The 21,649-nt window shown below is 34.9% G+C and overlaps 1 protein-coding gene across 3 annotated transcripts in view; it reads left to right on the top strand.

The window, feature by feature from the left end:
• Nucleotides 1-21,649, top strand: part of GRIA4 (glutamate ionotropic receptor AMPA type subunit 4) — a gene marked incomplete at both ends in the record, with an annotated part of 332,583 nt that overhangs the window by 120,299 nt on the left and 190,635 nt on the right. For all 3 annotated transcript variants that reach the window (XM_081278586.1, XM_081278587.1, XM_081278588.1), the window contains one exon: nucleotides 7-246. In XM_081278586.1, coding sequence (XP_081134712.1) covers nucleotides 7-246 — 240 coding nt within the window. The remainder of the gene's footprint in view (nucleotides 1-6; nucleotides 247-21,649) is intronic.

The raw sequence follows: 21,649 nt of genomic DNA, 5'->3' as shown, positions 1-21,649 counted from the left end.
TTCCAGTCTGTTCCCAGTATTCTAGAGGAGTATTTGCCATTTTTGGACTCTATGATAAGAGGTCAGTACATACCTTGACTTCGTTCTGCAGCGCCTTACACATCTCCCTCATCACACCAAGTTTCCCTACTGAGGGGGAGAGCCAGTTTGTGCTGCAGCTAAGACCTTCATTGCGAGGAGCACTCCTGAGTCTGCTGGATCATTATGAATGGAACTGTTTTGTCTTCCTGTATGACACAGACAGGGGTAAGTCCTAATACCTTACTCTCTCAAGGAAACTCACTTTTATTGTGAAATGGCTTCATATCACTTGTGTGATTTAGCAAAATGTGTTGATCCTTAACTTTCCTAAAATCAGAAAATAGTTGATGTGTATTATCAGAATTTTTACCTTGACTCTAGGGAGAAACTTCTAATTAAAAAGAAAAATATTCTTACAATCCACAAAAAATACTTATAAGAATACCATGATCTATAAATTTATTAAAATTAAGATAACTATGTGGATAGGAAAAATAAACTAAGGTGCTTTTCCTATAATCACACAATAACCAACACAGAATACTTTGTGACTTCTGGTCACTAAAATATGCAGAGGTTTTTATGTACACACTAAACAACAATTCTGACTAATTTTCCACCAGACACCAGCAGGGCTTCCTGTAATTCAGTTTGGATCTGATACTATGTACCTGGAAATACATCAGATTCAACAGGTTGAGACTTCAGTCTCATCCATTTCAGAAGCCAACCACAAATTTCACATTATTTTACCTGTGCTTCTGACTGACAGCCACACATCAGGGTTCCCGTGACCCCTTCTTAGGTTGAGTCACTTTGCCAGGAAAACACAGAATTCCACAAATCATTTCTCCTGTGTTTACACACTTACTTTAAAGGATATTACAAAGAATACAAATAAACAATCAAATGGAAGATGCATGGGGCCAGGGGCTTCCATAATCTCTCTGGGCACACCCCTCTCCTGGAATTTCCATATGCTGAGCTATCCAGAAGTTCTCCATACCCTGTTCTTGTAGGTTTTCATGGAAACTTGATTACATAGTCATGATTTTGTGTTGGAGAGACAAGGTAAATAACCAACACTATTGACAATCCATTCATTTTTGTACAATGTCTGATAGTTGGATTCATCTGCAGGCATAACTTACAGAGTTTATATATATATATATATATATATATATATATATATATATATATATATTTCAGGTTCATTTTTTTATTTATTGACTAGAATCATAGCAAAATATTATACTTAAAAGTGAACATTAGGGATTGGGTTTTGTATTTAGTCCTTTTCCTGTAGACTTAAAAGTTACGAGAAGATGAGAAGTTATAATAAAAGTTGAAACAGGCAATATTTTGAGAACATCATTCAATAGAATTCTGTCTATTTAAAGAGTAAAGACAATAAATGCCTTTATTCCCTTGTAAAAAAAAAACAATAAAAAAGCAAAATAGATCTTTTGTGTGTGTTATCCGCCTTCAAAGATCCAAAGTATCATTTCTGTTACTCAGAGATGAACTCATTAAATGAATTCATCTTTATCCCTAAAACTTAGGTATTTAATTAGACAGAAGCAGTATATCATTTAAGATGTCATACCTATGATATTCCTAGTACATTCCTTGTATTAGAATTTTTGGTAATTTTCTCTTTCAGAAACAAGCTCAAAAAACTATCATCATTATACTTTCTATAAGCTTGCAGCCTACTTTTACTTCTCTCTGCATATAAGGGAACCTAGCCATACCACATGCCATTTTTTTCTAGTAATTAAAAATCTTAAGGATATTAGGAAACACATTGTACAAGATAGCATATTTCACTATGAGTGAAATTGCCAAATCTCTTCGTGCTTAATATTTTTTCTGTTAGAAAATAACTTAGTGAACATGCAAGTTATATCTTGCATATCTTTTCTTCCCCAAAAGTGTGTTTCTTCAATAACTATTATATTGTACAACTCTAGCAGTTATTTTATTGCATTACACTTTTACCTTTTATTTCTGGCATAGTAATGCCCTGATAAGCATGAGATAAACATAAAATGAATTAACTAATTAAACAAGTGAAGTGCTTGACAATAAGTGGGTCCTAATAACAGATTATATAATTCATTTTTATTAATTTGCTATACTTTTGATCAAGTTAATAGAGAACCAAAATTTTTAAAAAAATCATCTAGAAGAATGTTTCATGAATTAAATGCATTTTCTTACCATGAAAAATGTTGACTATAATGTTGATCAAGATAATATTCTTATTTAAATTTAAATGTAAACGTTTAGAAAATTTGGGGTTTTAAATTGATTTTCTGGTAATAGAAACCTTGAACATTTCTTCAAATTTAATTAATATGATGTCCTTTTTATCAAGCAAAAAAGGACATTTATTTAAATATATATAATATGAAAAGTGGCTATTTTTCTCACATGAAATAGATCTTTTCAAAGGAATATATATTTTTACTTGTGTCTCTTTGCCCAGAATCTTAAATGTTTATGATGCGTTTTTGGCCATTTCTAGCATCTGGGTACAAGGTAAATTTATGATTAAGGAAGAGATCATGAGGGAAAAAAATCCTAAAATTATTAAATTCTAATGATCACTACTGCTATTTTCCAAACTTGTTATGATGGACAGCAATTTTAATAGAATCTGTGATGGCTAATGATTGCATATTTTGCTTAATCCGGGTTTCCTTTAATGCTTTATTCTCAATGTTCTAGGTGCATTAGTGCTTTTGAGGCTTGTGGTGTTACTTCAGGACTTGCTAAATATTTTTATCCAATATCATATATTGTAACATTATATAAATTTTGTTCGTAGCAGAGAGATGTTTGCCAAAGCATACACTAGAAAATTTCCTTTGACTTGTTTTGGCTTGTTTAGTTTGGTTTGTTTTGTTTCTTGTTAGGGTTGCTTTTACAAAAATATATTCTACGAATTACATAATATGTTTTCAGAAACCTAGGAAATGATGTTCTGGATGGGATAAAGTCTATATGCTGCTATTCTAGTGGAAAGCCAGTGCAAGAGGTTATGAGGAGATGGACAGAGGAGTATGCTTGTTTGGAAAGGGAGATGTTTATTTTATTTTTATGTTTTGTGTTTTATGCACACATGTTTTTATTTGTATGCTTCCTTAAATTGTTTTGGAATAAGTCAAGATCTAAGTAACTAAAAATGAACAAATGAAGAGGAAGGGCATGAAATACCTTTAAATTAGGTTTATTTTATTCTTCAATAATAAGTCTGTATAAATCACTCCAGAGCCTTCCTGTTTTCTTTTTCTTCAGTTCTCTTCTTCTCCATGTCCTTCTTAGATTGTCAGATTTCCTTTTTCTTTTCCCTCCTCTCCTTCTTCCCTGGGAACATGAAATACTAAGCACATAAGCAACATGATTTCAGGCACACTGAGAATCTGATTCCTTCTCTCTTCTGTTACTAGATAGGGGTGCTGTAATGGTGAATTTCACACATCATCTTACCTGGGCTAATAATGCCCTGATAACTAGTAAAATAGTATTTCTGTATATGTCTATGAGAGCATGTCCAGAAAAGATTAGCATCTATATTGGTAGACTGAGTAAAGAAGATCACCCTCACTACTGTGAGTGGGTGTCATCAAATCCATTGAGAGCCCAAATACAACTAAAAGTTCCAGGAAGGGCCACCTTCTCTTTCTGCTGGAGCTGAGACTTTAGCACTCCTGGTTCTCAGGCTTTCAGACTGACACCATGACTCACAATTCATTCCCTGATTCTTAGGCCTTAGGACTTAGATAGAAACTTTTGCCATTGGCTCTCGGTTCTTAGGCCTTTAGGCTTGAATGTATACTATACCATTGGGCCTCCAGCTTTCACAGTGTAGATTATGGTACTACTTAGCCTTCATAATCATATGAGCCAATCCCTCATAATAAGTGTGTGTGTGTGTGTGTGTGTGTGTGTGTGTTTGTGTTTCCTAATGGTTCTGTTCTCTATAAAGCCCTGATTAATAAAATGCCTAAGAACCCTCTGAACTTTAATTCATGAGTAATATAGAAGGATAGGATGGCAGAGATGATAACATATTGAAATCAATTCAGACTAAAGTAAAATTACTGATATCTGCTCCTTTAAAATCTCAGATAGGAGTGAAGTGGGGTAGATCAAGGTAGCCATACTCCTCTTGCCAACTGGCCTTGAGTGTTCAATGTCTGCAACACATTTTGTAGCCACCATTCTTCCTGTTATTCTTTCCATCTCCAATTCCTAATTACAACATTTGCAAATAATCCATCAACAGACATCTATCATTGATCGTGCCACTTAAAATTCCTCTGACCCATTTTCCTTATTAAAAATAAAATTAAAAGTGGTAGTAAAACAATTGACATATAGAGTCAAGACAATTAAGAGTCTTTCAGATTCTCAACTGGTATTATCCAAGAATGGATGAATAATTTAACTTTAATACTTGATAATATTAAACCTTGTTTTCCTAGTTCAGAAAAAGTAAACTTATTTCTCAACCCAAAGAAAGAAAAATCCTAGAACTCTCACTAGAAAGAGGAGGACTTTCCTTCATCTCCATGAAATCACAGGCTGTTATCAGTGCTATAGTGAACCTATCAGGATTTAGTCTAATTTTTATAACTCATCCAGATATATTTGCTTACAAAGTTCTATTATATTCATAGCCAGTCTAACAAATCAAATGTTTACTTGCTGCCAGTTGCCAAGTATGAGGATAATCCATTCCACCAGGAGGGAGAGAACACTGAACTCTATCTTCCTCAGGCTTCTGAGCCTGGGGGTTCCAGGTAGGCAAGTGGGAGAGCAAAGAAAGATATGAGTGTGGAGATTCTCACTTGTAACTGAGGAAGAAATAGCAATCAGAAACAGGCCAGGCAGACCTGACTGCCCTCATAGCATCTCCTCTGGATCACTGCACCATTTATTCCCTGGTTTCATCAACCTAGCTTCCACAGATTTTTACCACTTTGGGTTAGTTAGGGGAACAATGGACATTGGGGTGAGTGAATGGGATGGAGACACAACAGCTGATGTCCTTATAAAGAGGGTTATGTATACGATCCCTTTTCTCTGGTGGGAGGAGGCAAAGGAAAAGTGGGGTGCATGCTTTCCTGCCACCTACCACTGTCCCTGGTTATAGAGCGAAGCATTCTGGAGTAGATACCGCAATTCAACCTGAAGGAGTGCTGAAATTCTAACAAGGACTGCCACACAAGGGGATTGAGCAAAGAACAATGGTAAGATACTATAACAAAAGTAGTCAAAGGAAGAAAGAGCAAGAAGAGTAGCAACAAAATAAGTTGTGTGTGGACAGAATAGAGAAATTCTGGAGATGAAGTAGAGGTACAGGAAGCCTTCCATTAGTTCATCAGAAGGGTTGGCATAGAAAATATCTCCTCCATGGATGTTTGTGCTGGGTAAATTACAGATCTCCAGAGTGGCTGTTCTTCCTTTCCTATTTCCTTCTCATTGTCAGTATTCAGTCACAAATAAGAAACATGAGAAGATCTGGATAAGGCCAGCGGAGGTCCTACTCACTGGAAAGGTGATTCTGCCCTCACTCATGGAATTTCAAAATTACAACAAGCAAATTTTAAAAATAAATATATAGGATTACAACAAAGTTCTGATTTTTTTCTCATTTAGACTATTTTAAGGTTTCATTGAAAATATTATATTTGTGTAACTATTTTTCACTTGGCTAGAGCCTGAGCATATACTGAACCTATCAATTAAGTTACTCAGCCATGTCTTAGTGCTAAGGAGTGGGATCATGTTGCTGAAGAATCCGTTAGTCGAGGGAAGTAGGCTGTAGAGGCTTGCTCTCCAGTTCTGTGTTTCAAATGACCCATGAATTTCTAAAGTAGTAAGGTGGCAAATGACTCATGCTTTCCTTACAAGTTTTTCATTTAAAAAATATTCCTGAAGATCTGAAGATATGGAGAAAAAGATCTTCCTTTTAGAGCTGTGATTGAACACATTGCTTCAATATAACTTAGACTGATTGCTTGGGTGAATTTTTCTTTCTATTATAAAGATAAAACAAATATGTACAATGGTAATGCATAATTAAATTTGAAATACCTACAGAGGAAAGCCTATGTTAGACATAAGGTTTGCTCAACAATGTGCTTTATAAATTGGTTATTATAACAGGTACGATAGCAGGGCTATGGAAAGCAGTAACTTACTATTTGTTGCAAGGAAACAGAGTTCTTCTATGCAATATGTAAATTCCCTGTGATTGAAGCTATGACAGACTTGTCAATCTTTTGCATGTCCAAATAGAAGTAGAAATTTTCTATTTTGCATGTCCAGGGAGAAATGTTTAGTTCTATAGAGGAATGTTGTCAGGGTAGGACCGTCATAAGACTACAAATAAATACATAGATTCAAATACCAAATTTACCATTAATTACATGTTTGGCCTTGGGTAAATTCCCTAACACCACTAGATTTCAGTTTTCTAGTCTAAAAGAATAATATTCTTTATCAAGTCTACAGGCCACTATGAAATATATATAAAATATTCATAAAGTTCCTGGCATAGAGTGAACACCATATAAATTATAGCTATAATTCTGTTTTTATTGTTATCATCATTAGTGGTATACTACTATAATCATTTGTGCTTAAACTCCAAAAATATTTATCATTTTAATATTCTTAATCATGAATCAAAGTCATTTCATTAATATTTTATTGAACATGGACCTTTAAAAACATGAACATTGACCATAAATGTTAAAATGATAAAGAAACAAACCAAGGCTTAACTTTTGCTTACTTATTCTTCTTTGTAGACTTCCCTTCCTCTGACTATTCCTTCTAATTCTGGGTTCTGTCCTCACCCACTTTGCCTCCTCTGTAAACTTCTTAAATATAAAATACATATGTCACATTCCTAAGTAGAATCATTTCATGACTCTTCATTATCCTTCACATAAAGTCTACAGTTCTTAGAAGATGTTCCATAATCTGTCTCCTGATTACATTTCCCATCTCATCACATAAGCCAGATATCCTGAAACTCCAAGCCCCAGAGAAAATGGACCTTTTAAAGATTCTGAGCACCCTGTGTTCTCTCTCTTCCCTTAACAGCACTGAAAATGCCATTCCTGTAACCTCAAACATTTTTGCACACTCCTATTCATCCCATGATCCTCCCTCAAGAAGTCTTTTCCCACATATGTATCCTCACGTGAGTGAAACTCCCTACTGTGCGCTCCCACAGCATTGGTATTTTCTCTATCAAATGCTTTGTTTATCCTATGCTTTCACATAAGATTCTTTAAGGTTTTCAACGGCAGGAACTCTGTCTTATCACATTTTACTGAACCTGGATATTGCCATTCTCAATCAATATGAAGGAGTAAATCATGCAAGGTCCCATTTGTGCAGCAATGATTTCAAAGTCTGTTTTTGGAACTCAGCCCTCTCCCCTGGGCCAGACTCAGTTAAATAGTAACCACTGGATGTCCCATTTGTATCTCAAAACAATATTCCAAGAGTCAGTCAACCACCTGCCCCCTTAAACTTGCTGCTTTGAGCACATTCTCTATCTTCCAGGGTGGCACTCTGCCATACATGCTAGAAAGGCATGTCTTTATTCCTTTTTTTCTTCCTTGTGCATGCATAATTATATCCAGCCAATCATCAGTCCTGCCAAATGTTTATCTCCTAAAAATAACCTAAATGCTTCCTCTATTCTCTATTCTAATTACTGCTGCCATCGCTCAGGCCCTCTTCAGTGTTCTGCATCAACTGACTGTTCTTCTTGGTTCCCGTACTGTGTTCAGCTCTATCTTGTTTGGACTTGGCAGGATGAGCTACCAGCTAATATGTTGTCTAGGAATGCTGCTCCACAGTGACCTATAGTTTTGATATATCATAATGTGTTTGCAAACTGTGTAGTTAGGTTATATTGTCCTTCTAGAGTATATTTCAGAATAAAGCGTATATTCCAGTTTTCTACATGAGTTTATATGAATATTTAAATGAAGTTTTCCTCAACATTTTAGTAAAACATGACTTAGACATTTGCACTGTATGGGCTTTCTCGCCAGTACTTCCATTTCTTTTATGAGTTTAAGGCTATGAATTTTTTTCTTTTCTTTCTATGTTACATTTGTTAAGATCCATAAAATGCATTCATGTGAATTTCTGGCCAGAAAATGTGGTCTCTATGACCATAATTCTTTGAAACTTTTAGGGAATTTCTTTATATCCCAGCATATGGTCAAATTTTAAAATATTTCATGCATACTTAAGAAGAATATTTATTTTCTAATTTTTGGAAAAAAGGTTCTATATAATTTATATGTTATATGCATGTTGCAGAGGTTCAGTTTCCAAAACTGTCCTGTGACTGACGAGGTACAGACGCGTAAGTCATGCATGCAGAGAAGACTTCATTTATATTACTAAGTCTGCACTGCATCCACATGTAGCTAAATAAACTTAACAGAACATAGACCATTAAGTTTCTAAGGTTTCTTTTGTATTTCTGGATTATTTTAACTATAACTAAGATATGTATATATATTGGTGAGTAGTGTGGTTTTCTGTTTGTTTTTTGTTTTGTTGAAGACAGAAAAATATACTGCATAGTATGATGGTCTTTTTTGCTCATCCTTATAACTTAAATATAATTATGCTCAAATTATGATAAGGTAATTATGTTATCCACTATTTAAAAAAAATTATATGTTTGTTCAAATTTCCTACGTCTTTATTACATTTCAGACTATTTGGTTGAATTGAAAAAGGTCCAAGGAAATCTTTTCACCTTGATCATAGATTTGTCAATTTCTTGATGTAGGTCTACAAATCCATTACTGTATATGTGATATATTTTAATGCAAAATACTTTAGAATCTTTAGTATCTTCCTAGTAAACAAATAGTTTTAGACTATGTAATGAGCCCTTCCCTTTGCAATGCCTTTTGTCTCAAGGTCTACATTTTTTTCAATACTAACATAGCTTCTCAAGCTTTCTTTTGGTTCCCATTTTCTAAATGTCTCTTTTGCTGTCTTTCCACCTTCAACATTCACACTACCATTATGCTCTGGGTACTCTGTGGGTTACATATTTATTTCTCCCAAAGCTCTAAAGGTAAATAGAAGTATTATTCTATTGAATTCCCAAGAAAATTAAGATTGAAAGAGTTTAAATAATTTACCCAAAGCCACTTAGTGGTGAGTAATAGAATTGGACTCAACCACCTCTATCAATCAACTATCAATCTTTGCCCAATATACTCTAATTCATTTCAAGAAGCCTACATCATGTTTGTTGTACCTTAATGAGAGAGAAATGATCTGTTCCAGGGTCCATCAACTTTCTGCAAAGGGTTGTGAAGTACTTATTTTAGGCCTTGAAGATGATATGGTTTGTGTCACAACTATTGAACTCTGATGTTATAGTTTAAAGCAGGAATATACACAGATGCAAGCTGAGAATAATGGTACATGCCCAAATCCCCAACTAAATGGGAGGCTGAGGCCAGTAAATCACAAGTTTGAGGCCAGCTTCAATTTTTTTTTTTAAAGGGGAGAGCTAGAAATGTAGCTCTGTGGTATAGTGCTTACCTATATAAAGTTTTGGGTTCAACCCCACAAAAGTAAAAATCAAAAAATTTACACATACATACACATAAATTAATATGCCTGTTTTTTGTTTTGTTTTGTTTTGTTTTGTTCTTTTTGTACTGGGGATTTAACCCAAGGGTGTTTGATTAATGAGGCACATCCCCAGCCCCTTACATTATTCTTTTTTATATATTTTTAATTTTGAGATAGGGTATCACTAAGGTGTTGAGGCTGGATTTGAACTTGTGATCCTCCTGCCTCAGCCTCCTGAGTCAGTGGGATTACAGGTGTGCACCATTGCGCGCCCCTCTAACTGGGTTTTAAAAAGAAATCTATTTGCAGATGATGAAATTTGAATTTTCAATAATTTTAATGTGCCATGAAACTTTTTTATTCTTTTGCCCCCTCTCCAAACATAATAATGCAAAATCTATTCATACCTCACAGGCCATACAAAGATAGGCAGTGGGCCAGATATACTTGGCTCATGGGTAATATTTTCAATATGTATACAGATTTTCATAAAGAGGCTACGCTGTAAATTTTATGTAGTTTAATAAGGTTCATCTGTGTTAAATAGAAAATTATCTTATGTTTTTAGAAGTAATTCCAAAATTATAGGAAAAAAAGAGGTGCTACCCACATGTGTGAGCATGCACATAGATTCCCCTCATTTCTCTTACTTGTATTCTTTTGGAAAGCCTTGGTATTTAAACCCTGTTAATCGATAAATTCTTGTTTGAAGTCAGGGTAATAACTTTTATTACAATTATTTTTCATGAATTTTGCCTCTGACAAGCTGATAATTAGAATATTTTTCTGATCCATCACAACATTAGCCAAATATCTATCCTATATTGTACTCATTTATTTTGGAATAGGTACCTGCCACTGATACTGTGAGCATTTGTTACCACACAACTCAACTAAGTACTGCATCCTAACAATTTGTAGAATAGCAAACCAAATGACATAAAGAATATTTTAGATCTACATCAGGGAAGTGATTGCTGAATCAGATTTAGGGACCTTTCTTCAGTGCTTGGTATTGTATTAATTTGAGTGAAGGGCACAGGTCTAACACAAAAAGAGGGCATAGTAAATATCAGCTTCAAAATAATAGAAGACCAGAGCTAGGATTGTGGCTCAGTGGCAAAGTGCTTGCCTAGCATTTGTGAGGCACTGGGTTTGATTCTCAGTACCACATACAAATAAATAAAATAAAGATCCATCAACAACTAAAGAATATTTAAAAAATAATAATAGAGGACCATAACGATCTTTGTGAGAAAACTAAAGCATCTAGAAGAAATGGGAGTGAAGAGAGAGCACCCCAATCAGCACAGACTATCACTTAGAGGTAAAATAGTTCATGGAGTTGTACAAATGGGAAGAAGTCTGATTTGATTAAAATCTGTGGCACACAGGGTTTACAGGAGAGAGAAGCTGAAGCTGGCGATGTGATCATGATGAAGCTTCGCTAACATTCCACTGGGCGATGCCTTGCCCCTATGCCACTGAGTTTTTATTTAAGCTTCTTTTGAAAACTCATAAGCAAGTCTATGATGTAGCTAGAATCCTTCAGTCACATCAGAATAGAACAGATCTATTGAACTGATGACAATGTCCAGACAGCTTTTTTGTTTTGTATTTTCCTTTATATGACAGGTATACTTCCTGTTTTAGTATCTAATGAAAGTGGTCGTCATCATATAAAATTTTTTCTCTTACTATTTTCAAAGTTAATTTTAGAGTATGTTTCAGTGGGTATCAGATTAAGATCATAATAAATAAGCATCTTTTAGTGGAGAAAAGCAACTTAAATGCTCATGGTTACAGTAGTCTGTCACTTTAATTTAAAAGGTAGAAGAGAGAATTTTGTGGAGGTTATTATTTTCTCAGCTTTCTGCAGGTCTGCCAGATGCATCAGTACCTTGCCTGGAGTATTTTATGGGAGTGCATATTACTTTCTATCTCATTCAATTTGGAACCATTTAGATCTTTTTAAATGAATTTTAGGGTCTGGGTTGTGGCTTAGTGATAGAGCACTTGCCTAACACATGTGAAGTAGTAGGTTCAATCCTCATCCCCACATGTTTTTAAAAAATGGATTTTAGAAGAGGATATGTAAGAGTTACATTTCTATCAATTCTCACTTGGAGAAGATTTGAACTATGACTCATTTGAAAAGCACTTCTATTTGTAAGTATCTTAAAATACCTTAAACACAATCTTAAAAAAGCCAATTCAGAAATAGGCAATAACTAGCATCTAAAATTAAAACTACTATGTGGGCCCTGATATATCCTAAGATATTATTTTTTCTGTAATCCATTATTAAACTTGACAAATTATGTTAATTCCTATGAAGATTTTTTATCTGAAGGAAATATTATTTGAAGCATTTTACTTAATTTGTTTTGTGATTTTTTTTACCTTATTGATATTATCTAATGTTTTACTCAAGTACACAGGGGAAAATGATATAGAGAACCATAGAATCCTTATGCCTATTGAGTTTAAAGAATACCCTTTTGAAGTGTATTCATATTAGAAAGAACACTCTGCAAAATAACTGCATTGATTTACACAGGAGCCACCTACATTACATTAACAAGTTACCAGGTTTGACATGGCCAAGATGGCTGTGCCATTAGGATAACAAGTCTCCCATGATTTGTGTCCTTCCATGAGAATTATGTTCTGCTTTTATGTTACTGTAACTGGGGAAAGGCAGGTAGTTTTCTTTCTTTGTTTTTGTTTTCTTGTTTGTTTGTTTGTTTCTAATTGGGGTGGGGTTGAGAGGTAGGAAGGCAGGTAGTTTTTTGAAGAGAAGAACAGAAAAGAAAAAGAAAAACTAAACAGAGGGATTTTATTTTCTTAGAAATAGTCCTCTTAATAGCTCCTGGACAGGAAATTGTTGTTTCTTATCTAAAAACATTGAAATAAAGTAGATTTACCCTAAAAGTCATGCAATTATCAGAATGAGGCTAGTACCATCTATTGGGCCAGATGTTACCATAGCCAAGGAGTTCAGCAAACCCAGAAGCATGTGACCATGGGTACCTTCAGCCACATATTTAAAGGGGGGCTAATAATATCTTCAGAAGGAGAGGAAATCACTGAATCAGTACAACCTTGAAAGGTGGAGTCAAAGAGCAGCCCAAGAGGCAAAATCATTATGCAACTAACCTCCGTTCAGATTGACCCAGGATGCAAAGTGGAATAGATAATGAAATAGTTAAGGTTTTTCTGATCCAACACAGACTCCTAATCAGCACTATAATTCCATAGTAGATGTTTGAATTAAAAAGACAACAAATAATAATTTAAGAAATTGCAACAGTAAAATTGAATCAACCATTAGCAAGCGATAAAGTATTGAAAAGTCTTGTACATTACACAAACCAGAGAGAGTTTGAAGAATTCCTGAAGCCAACATCTTGCTAAAGAAACCAATGATGAGAAGATGAGTATCTAAATGAAAACCATTATGGATTGGAAGATGCTGAAGTGCATATGCAGGACCAGTGCCCTTGGATAACAACATAATAAAAGAATTTGTGGTTTCCACAAATCTTCATAGGTCTGAATCTTTTCCTTCTTAAACCCTAGAATAGCAGTCAGCAAACTGCAGCCTATGGGCTAAATTTGACCAATAGAGATTTTTTAAATAAAGTTTTATTAGAAGACTGTCATGTTCATTCATTTATGCGTCATCTCTGTCTGCTTTCCCACTACTATGGCTGAGCCCAGTAGGTGCAAAAGAGACTACAGCCCACAAAGCCTAAAATATTTACTAACTGGTCTTTTATGCAAACCTACCAATCTTAAACTTAGAATTTTCACTGAAAATTGACTATTTCAATGGAATGATCTTATACAGAAGAGATTCTTAAGTTTGTATTGATTTCTGAACTTGCATTCATTACCACTACCACTAAGAAGACCAAATTTGCATAATGCAAAAATACCCTTTAAAACATTTTTACATAAGCAACAACTCAATAAATATTTGTGAAGTTTATTTCAGGATCTATGCAAAGATATAATTATGGATGCCATGGAAACATTACTGAAAATCCACAATATCATAAACACAGGTGCTTGTACCTGATATATCACATTCCTGCCCTAACAAAGTCTTGGTTTCATCTTTCATAATAATGATGAAATATTCTTTTCTGTAAGTTTATAAATAGAACTCAAGTCTTTCTTTTTAATGCACAATATGTTCCATTCTTCAAGTTACCATAGAATTGCAGGTCTGATTAAAGCCTCTATTTTAAAAAAATCACAAACTAGGACTAGGCTAAATTCCAAATGTTTGTTTAATTTTCTGTATCTATGTAGAGATTTGTCTATGTTTAAAAAAATCTATTTCTGAAAGGAATCCTGGGCATTTGTAATTTCTACAATTTATGTATACATGAGAGTTAAAGAAAAATTTTATACAAAATAGTGAGTTTTCATTTATCTTAAGTTATATTTAATATTTTTGTTTTGTTCTGCCTTGTATTTTATGGTAAGTTTTCCATATGGACTTTGGAAATTAAGCTTGGAATCACTGTAATGTAGTAACAGCACTTTCAATTATAAAATGAATTTAGAATTATTTCTAGTGTCCTAATTGGATCTGTGTGTGTGACTTATTTTATTTGATGACTTACACACTAAAATAAGAAGCAAGCTAAAGGTAGAGGCACCATTAAGTCTGGGCTGGATTGTTATCAAAGTTTCCTGATTTCAGCTTCTGCCCTAACCCCAATGTTTCTTTGCAGCACTGCAGCCAGAGTGAACCTTCTAGAATAGGCAAATCTCCTCACCTTTCCACCCAGAGCCACCCAGTGTTGCCACAGCTGCAGTGTGTTCTCTTTCACACTCAGTGTAAAATCAAGGCTCTCGTGACAGACGCCAGGTGCATCACATCCCTGGAGCCTTTGCACGTGCTCTCTGTTCTGTCTGGAATACCGTTCCTAAAAATGTAACAACACCTTGCTCCCTCTTCTCCTTCAAGCCTTTGCTCCAAATTGCCTTCTCATAATGAGGGACTCTCTGGCTTCTGTTCTCCCTCCTCCTTTCCCTTTTTTATTTTTCTCCTATAGAGAAAAATATATTCCACACATTTTGCTTATTTAACAGAAGTTCCATTACAACACAGCATTTTACATCTTTATCCACTTGCTATATCATCAGGGTCTTGAATTTTACCTGGAACGTAGAAAGGGCTTCACATATATTTGTCAAAATTTGATAAGTGCAATTTTTTACATGGGCAAAAATAATTAACAAAGGTCATGAAGGACTGAGCCTGTATAGTCACTTAATAATTAATAAGATGTTCAGTAGCTCCTAAGGCCTAGGAATGAATGACCAGGAGCACTTGGCACAGAAGACAGGTGTGGAATTCACAGGGTATCTGATATCCCTGACCCCTACAAAGTTTTCTTTAAATGAGCAAGGAAAATGTGCAATTTTTTTAAGCACCTAATAGTTGGTAACCATGTATTATGGCTCACAAATATGTCACAATGAAACCCACTGTTGTGCATAATTAATATATACCAATAAAAATTGTTAAATGCCTTTAGAAGGATTTCTCAAAGAAAGGGAAAAACTCATAGATATTTTGTTCTAAATTCACCAGGATTAGATATAAAACCAAGATGTATTGATGACCTTTGTACATTTTTTGGATGAACAAGAATCATATTCCGCAGAATTGCAAATGGAAAAGGAAACCTCTGAACAAGTAAAAGGGCTTATCATAAATATTGTGAAAACTAGCTTTTAAATCATAAATGAGGTTCTTCAAGAATTTATAACCTAATAATGATAATCACTTATATATAGTACTTACCATGTGTGGCACAATTCTAAAAGTTTTACATACCTGAACTCACTTCATCTTCACAGCATTCCAATGAGGTTGGTGATATTATTTTCATTTCATAGTTGAGAAAACTGAGGCCATAGAGGTTATATGGCCTCTTCCAGATCACACAGGAAGTAAGTAGCAGATCCAGGTTTCAAATGCAGGCGGTTTGGCCTTAAAATCTGTGCTCTTACCCACAACATCATGCTGCCAATGTGGTTCAGCTTTAGCAATGTATTCCAGCATGGACATCTGAGCCCTGCAGCTGCCATGGACAGTTCTTTGTGTGGCCACAGGTGTTGGCTGTATAACTAGAGCACATAATGTTGGGTGACAGGCAGCATCATGGGGACTGCCAGTCCCACAAGGTAGTGCCAGGTTTAATACTGAAAGTGAAATATATGCATATGCCAGTTTTCTTGTAAGTGTATTTTTACTGAAGAAAAACAATATTTTCTATAAAACATCACCTATAGATAGATATAGAATGATATTGACATAAAAATAGTAATATTGGCAGGCTTAAAAATTAAAATTTAGCTTAAAGATCAAGAAGATGAAGTGATAAAATCAGACAGTTGTGTCAAGACATCATCTCATGAAGATGACATAAACAACCTTCAGAATCCATGTATTTCAATGTTAGGATGCCAAAGTATTGCTTTGGTTTTCATGTAAATTCTTTTCAAAAGAAAAGAGAAGAAATAAATCACACCCAGCACATTTTAAACACACACACACACACACACACACCTGGTACTTTCTATGAACAAATGTTTATATGGATCACTATGAATAAGTGGTGCCTAGGTGATAGGCTAGAGTCTTCCTACTCTGAGTCATTTTATTGAATTTATTAAATACCTATGGGTAATCTGCTGTGTGTCCCATGCTAGGTATGTATAAACATCTATGTATAAACTACAGGTTTTACAGAGGCAGTGGGGGGTGGGGGAGTGAAGCTGAGCTCAAACCCCTGCAATAAAATGTATCCTAGGTATACAAACTAAAAGAAGTACAAAGAAAATGTTGAAATTCAAAGAAAGATGATCCCATATCAGATTTGGGGCTACAACACATTCTGAGTAGAGGGTAGAATTTGATTTGGTGACAAAGAAGTTAAGGTAGGCTTCCAGAGGAGAAGGAAGGCATCCCAGGGAGGGGAAACTGAAGGAGGAGAGGGGAAGAAAAAGAGAGAAGTTAAGGGTCAACATTATGGTGAGCAGCCCACATTTTCTGCAGCACAGGCTCAGTTGAATGAGAAGTGTCAATCTATTAAGAAAACTATGAGCCACAAGACAAGTTCTAGCTCTTGCTCTTGACTCTGCTGACCTGGGTAAGAGGCTAGCATACTAGCTTACCATTGCTGTTTGGTTAATGTTAGGTGAAATGAAATGTCTATCTCCTTTGTAGATAAACATCCTACAATGTAAAACCATATTCTACAAGATAGCTCAAAGTTATAGAGAAAGCAGGTCACTTTGTTCACACAAAAGTCAGGGGGAAGTTGTAGAAAGAAAAAAGAATTGTAATGCATTTCACTGTCATTTATTTTTAAAAATCAATAAAAAATTGAATACAAAAAAAAGAATAGCATTCGAGCTGTGTAGATCTTAAAGATGCACTGAGCCTTCCAGATGAAGTGGAGGAAGATGGGTGTTTTTTTTAAAGAGAACAGGATGTACAAGAGTATGATCTTATGCAAATAGTAAATAACTCAGTATTGCTTGAGAAGAAAGGGTGTGGGATGGGATATTCTGGCAGGGAAAATGGAGCTCTGTGGCTGTTGTCTTTTTGGGACAGATGGGAACAGGTAATGTCAGATTGTAAATGCTTTACCTGAAAATTTGGATTCTGTACCTATTGTAAAAGGATACCAATAGTTATTTTAAGATAAAGTAGTGACATGATTAACATTTATACTTCAAACATTAAACCATTATGGAAGGTTTGGTGGGCAAGAAAATCAACCAGAAAAGTCACAATGTGACACATGAACAGTGAAAATGAGCATCATAAAACACATATCCATAAATGCTAAGAAGGTGTCAAGAGCATGAGTCATCAGAGTAGGCTGGCTTTAGTCAAAGTTTATCATTTTGGTTTGGAGCCAGATCTTATTTTTACAGATTTTTGCTTCTAATTTAACTGAAAAATAACAGAAATGAGATATAAATCATGAGGTTTCTTTTTTAACTTATGGATTCCTACACCCACTACATATTTCAATAAGTACTATACACATGAGTAAAAATATCAATATGCATATTTTCCTTATGTCATAATACATTGTTTATGTAATTCTTTGGTCTATTTACATGATGCACGTATAGAATACAGATGATAAAGTGCTCCAGCTGATAAAGTGCTCTAGAGTGCTACGATTTTATAGTACATCTAAACTCCCAATACAGAGAGAGCTAAATCTACAGTGACCCTTTGCATGTATCATCCTTGTTTTAGTCATCTTTTTCACTGCTGTGACTAAAAGGACCCAACCAGAAGAATTATAAAGGAGGAAAAGTTTATTGGAGGCTCACAGTTTCAGAGATATCAATCCATAGACAGCAGACTCCATTCCTTTTGGCTCAAGATGAGACTGAACACCATGGCAGAAGAGTGTAGCAGAGGGAAATGATTTTTTCTTTATGAACTTGTAAAATTCATAAAGAATGAATCAGAAAAGCAGAGAGAGAGACTCTGCTCTCCAGATACAAAATATATACCTCAAAGCTAATCCCCCAATGAACCACTTCCTCAAGCCACACCCCACCTGCCTTTAGTTACCAATCAGTTAATCTCATCCGGAATTAATTCACTGATTAAATTAAAGCTAGAACCCAATCATTTCTCCTCCAACCTTCTTTCGTTGTCTCACATGTGAGCTTTTGGGGGACATCACATCTAAATCATGACAATCCTTATGTCCTCTATTTAGAGAGAGATTTTTAAGTGTAGCAGGAGTTTTGTGATTTGGTTGCTTAACTCTATAGAATTTTACAAGTTCATAAAGAAAAAAAAATCATTTCCTTCTTTAAAGCATTTGTTTAATATATGAAATGGGCCAATCAATATATTTTCCCACCAACTGATCATATTTTGTCAAATTTTATATTTTTCTCTTAGTTTGCTTACATTCATATGAGTAATTTAAATAAGTTTGGGTACTTAGTCGAATTTTATCAGCCTTCCCTACACTCACTTAAAATAACTCCCAAATTTACTTCAAGCATGTGTGATAATTTGGACCTGGAAAGTTTCCCAAAGCCTAGGCATTAGAGAATTGGTTCCCTGTTTGGCATTGCTGAGAGGTAGTGTAAAATTTCAGAGGTAGGATCAGATAGGAGGTTTGACATCATAGGCAGCATGTCCTTGAAAGGGACTGTGGAAGCCTGATCTCTTCCCCCTCCCTCTTTTTCACTTTCTGGCCATGAGGTGATCTCCTCTGCTCTTCCATAGGCTCTCACCATGATATGCTGCCACAGGCACAAAGCAGTGGGTCAACTGATGGACTGAGATCTTTAAAACTGCTAATGAAAATGAACTTTTCCTCCTTAGAAGGTGATGTACATGGGGTATTTGTCATAGAGATGGGAAGCTGACTAACATAGCACTTGTTTTAAAATATCCTTAAGTTTAACATTTATTTTTAAATAAACCTAGTCATCCAATTTCCTCTTGTTTCCAGAATGTCAAGCAGTTCTGAAGAAAGACATAAAATATTATCACTTTATTCTATTACAAATAGACCAAGACCCTCACTCCTGCTGAGCCATTCCTCTATTTTTCCTGAGTTGAATCCTTACTTCTTTTCTCAAAACACTTAATTCTCATGTTTGTTTTTGTGTTTTACAGTCTTCACAAATATCAAAGTGGACTTTTTCTACAGTGTTAATTCTTTACAGATCAGACAACTTTGAGAACCTGAACATGAACCATTCTATCTTCTACAACATAGAAAAGCTCGGCAGGCTCATCTATTCCCTCCTATATTTTTTTCTTCCATCAGGAAATCATTCTTCGCTTCATCTAAGGCTGAGCCTCCAAGTGAGCCCATGTTTTCCCTCATAAGCAAAGTTGTTTCTCTTCAATTATAGATACTCCCTTTCCAAGCTTCACTTTCTCCCCAGCTCTGACTTTATACATTGCCAAACGTCCCTGGCTTATGAATCACATATCCTTTAAAACCTGTGCTCTTGTAAGCCTGTCATCACATTTGCTGATCATTCCACATTCTCTCATCACATTCATTGAGCACTTGTTCTATCAACCCTGCACGTTCAGTCTTCATTTTCTTGCTATTTGAATTCTTTCCACTCTCACCCGGCAGAATGCATCCTCTTCAAAAATGAACCCTCAACTATCCAAATCCAAAGATAATTTTGAAACATCACACTCTTAAATGCCTCTTGCTCTTCACCCTATTAAATTCCTCTTTGGTATCTGACACCATTCTGCAGCTTTAAATGTCCTACTCCCATGATCATTTTCAATACCATGTTCTCTGCCCGGTGTTTCTTATCCCAAGAGTAAGTAACACTCTTCTGCTCCCTCAGTGTTCTCTCTAGGGTCAGTGCTTTCTGGGATCATTCTCACTATGATTTTGATGTTACTGATTCCTAAACCCTCATCTCTGTGTGAGCTCATGCTGATGCTTCAGTCCCTTTTCCAACAAGTTCCTCCAAATAGGCATAATTAATGTTTTAAATAAAACAGATAATGAGTTGGCTCATACCTAGGAAATATGAATTGAAATAATTAAGAGTGAAGAACCTGGCATACACATATTGATTCAGAGAAAATGTGTCTAGTATCCATGGAATGTGTTGCATGTATGTAAAAGGTTAACCATGATTAAACTTGCACAAAAAGGTATATACACAGGTCTTTCTCTTGTTATTTTTATTTTTCAATTTCTGTAAAGTTACATTTATTTCCAAACAAAAATTATAAAACTGTGTGGGATGTAACCAGAGTTTTACTGGGGTAGAATTTTTATAGCTTTGAAGACATTTATTATAAGACAAGAAAATAACAAATAAGCTAAGCTTTCAACCAAGATACTAAATACTAAGGGAGAGAAACATCATAAATCTTAGCATGTGAAAAGGAATTAAATAATGCAAACAAGGGCAGGAAATGAACACACATGATTTTAAAAGCCACAGAGAATTTTAAGTTACCCATTTATTGCTAAATAGCCCCCTTTTCTCTCCTTCATCTCCTCTACTTCTCCTTTTCCTCATTCTACTTTTTAAATCAGTGGCTGGATACATTAAATGTGCTGTCCTCTATGTGCATTCTGCTAAAATTGGACCTTCTCACAGGTAGAAACTACAAAGTAGAGCAGAAGGAGAAAAAGAGAAAAATCTAAAAGAAAATTGGTAATGGTTCAAAAAAGGGATAGAACAACTATTTAGGAAACCAACAAAAAATAACAGGGGTATCTTAATTTCACATAAAGCATGAAATCACATGTCTAAAATAAATGAACCAGCTTTATAATAATTGAAATCATAATTAATATCAAAAGCCATGATGATTACCCATGAACTTACATAACATCTAATAAACATCATCAGAAAGCTAAGAATGCAAAAAGGTTTTAACTGTTTTAACAGAATACAATAATTAATACTAAGGATATAGGGGATATAATATATTTAATATGTTCTGTTTAAGATACAAAATGAATTGCTCTATAAAGAAGACTATAAATTCTTTATGAAGTAAATTCTTCATGACACAGTTTGAATAGACTATCTTTAAAAACTATTAGAATCAAAAAATAAATAATAAGGAAGCCATATGTTTTAGTCAGCTTTTTTGCTTCTGGGACCAAAAGACCTGATGAGAACAATTTTAGAGAGGGAAAAGTTTATTTAGAGCTCTGCGTTTAAGAGCTCAGTCCATAGATGGCCAACTCCATTGCTCTCTGTTAGAGGTGAGGCAGAACATCATGGTGGAAAGTTGTAAAATACAGCTCAGGACATAACAATAAGGAAGCACAGAGAGACTCACCAGGGTCTCCAAAAGCATGCCCTTAGGGACCTACTTTTTCCAACCATACCTTACCTGCCATAGTTAACCACACAGTTAATACATTCAAGTGGATTAATGCACTGATAAGGTTAAGGC

Source organism: Spermophilus citellus (genome assembly GCF_964194105.1).
Source record: "Spermophilus citellus genome assembly, chromosome: 2".
Lineage (NCBI taxonomy): Eukaryota > Metazoa > Chordata > Mammalia > Rodentia > Sciuridae > Spermophilus > Spermophilus citellus.
The sequence above is the reverse complement of the archived record's forward strand: the minus strand, read 5'-3'. Positions and strand labels throughout refer to the sequence as shown.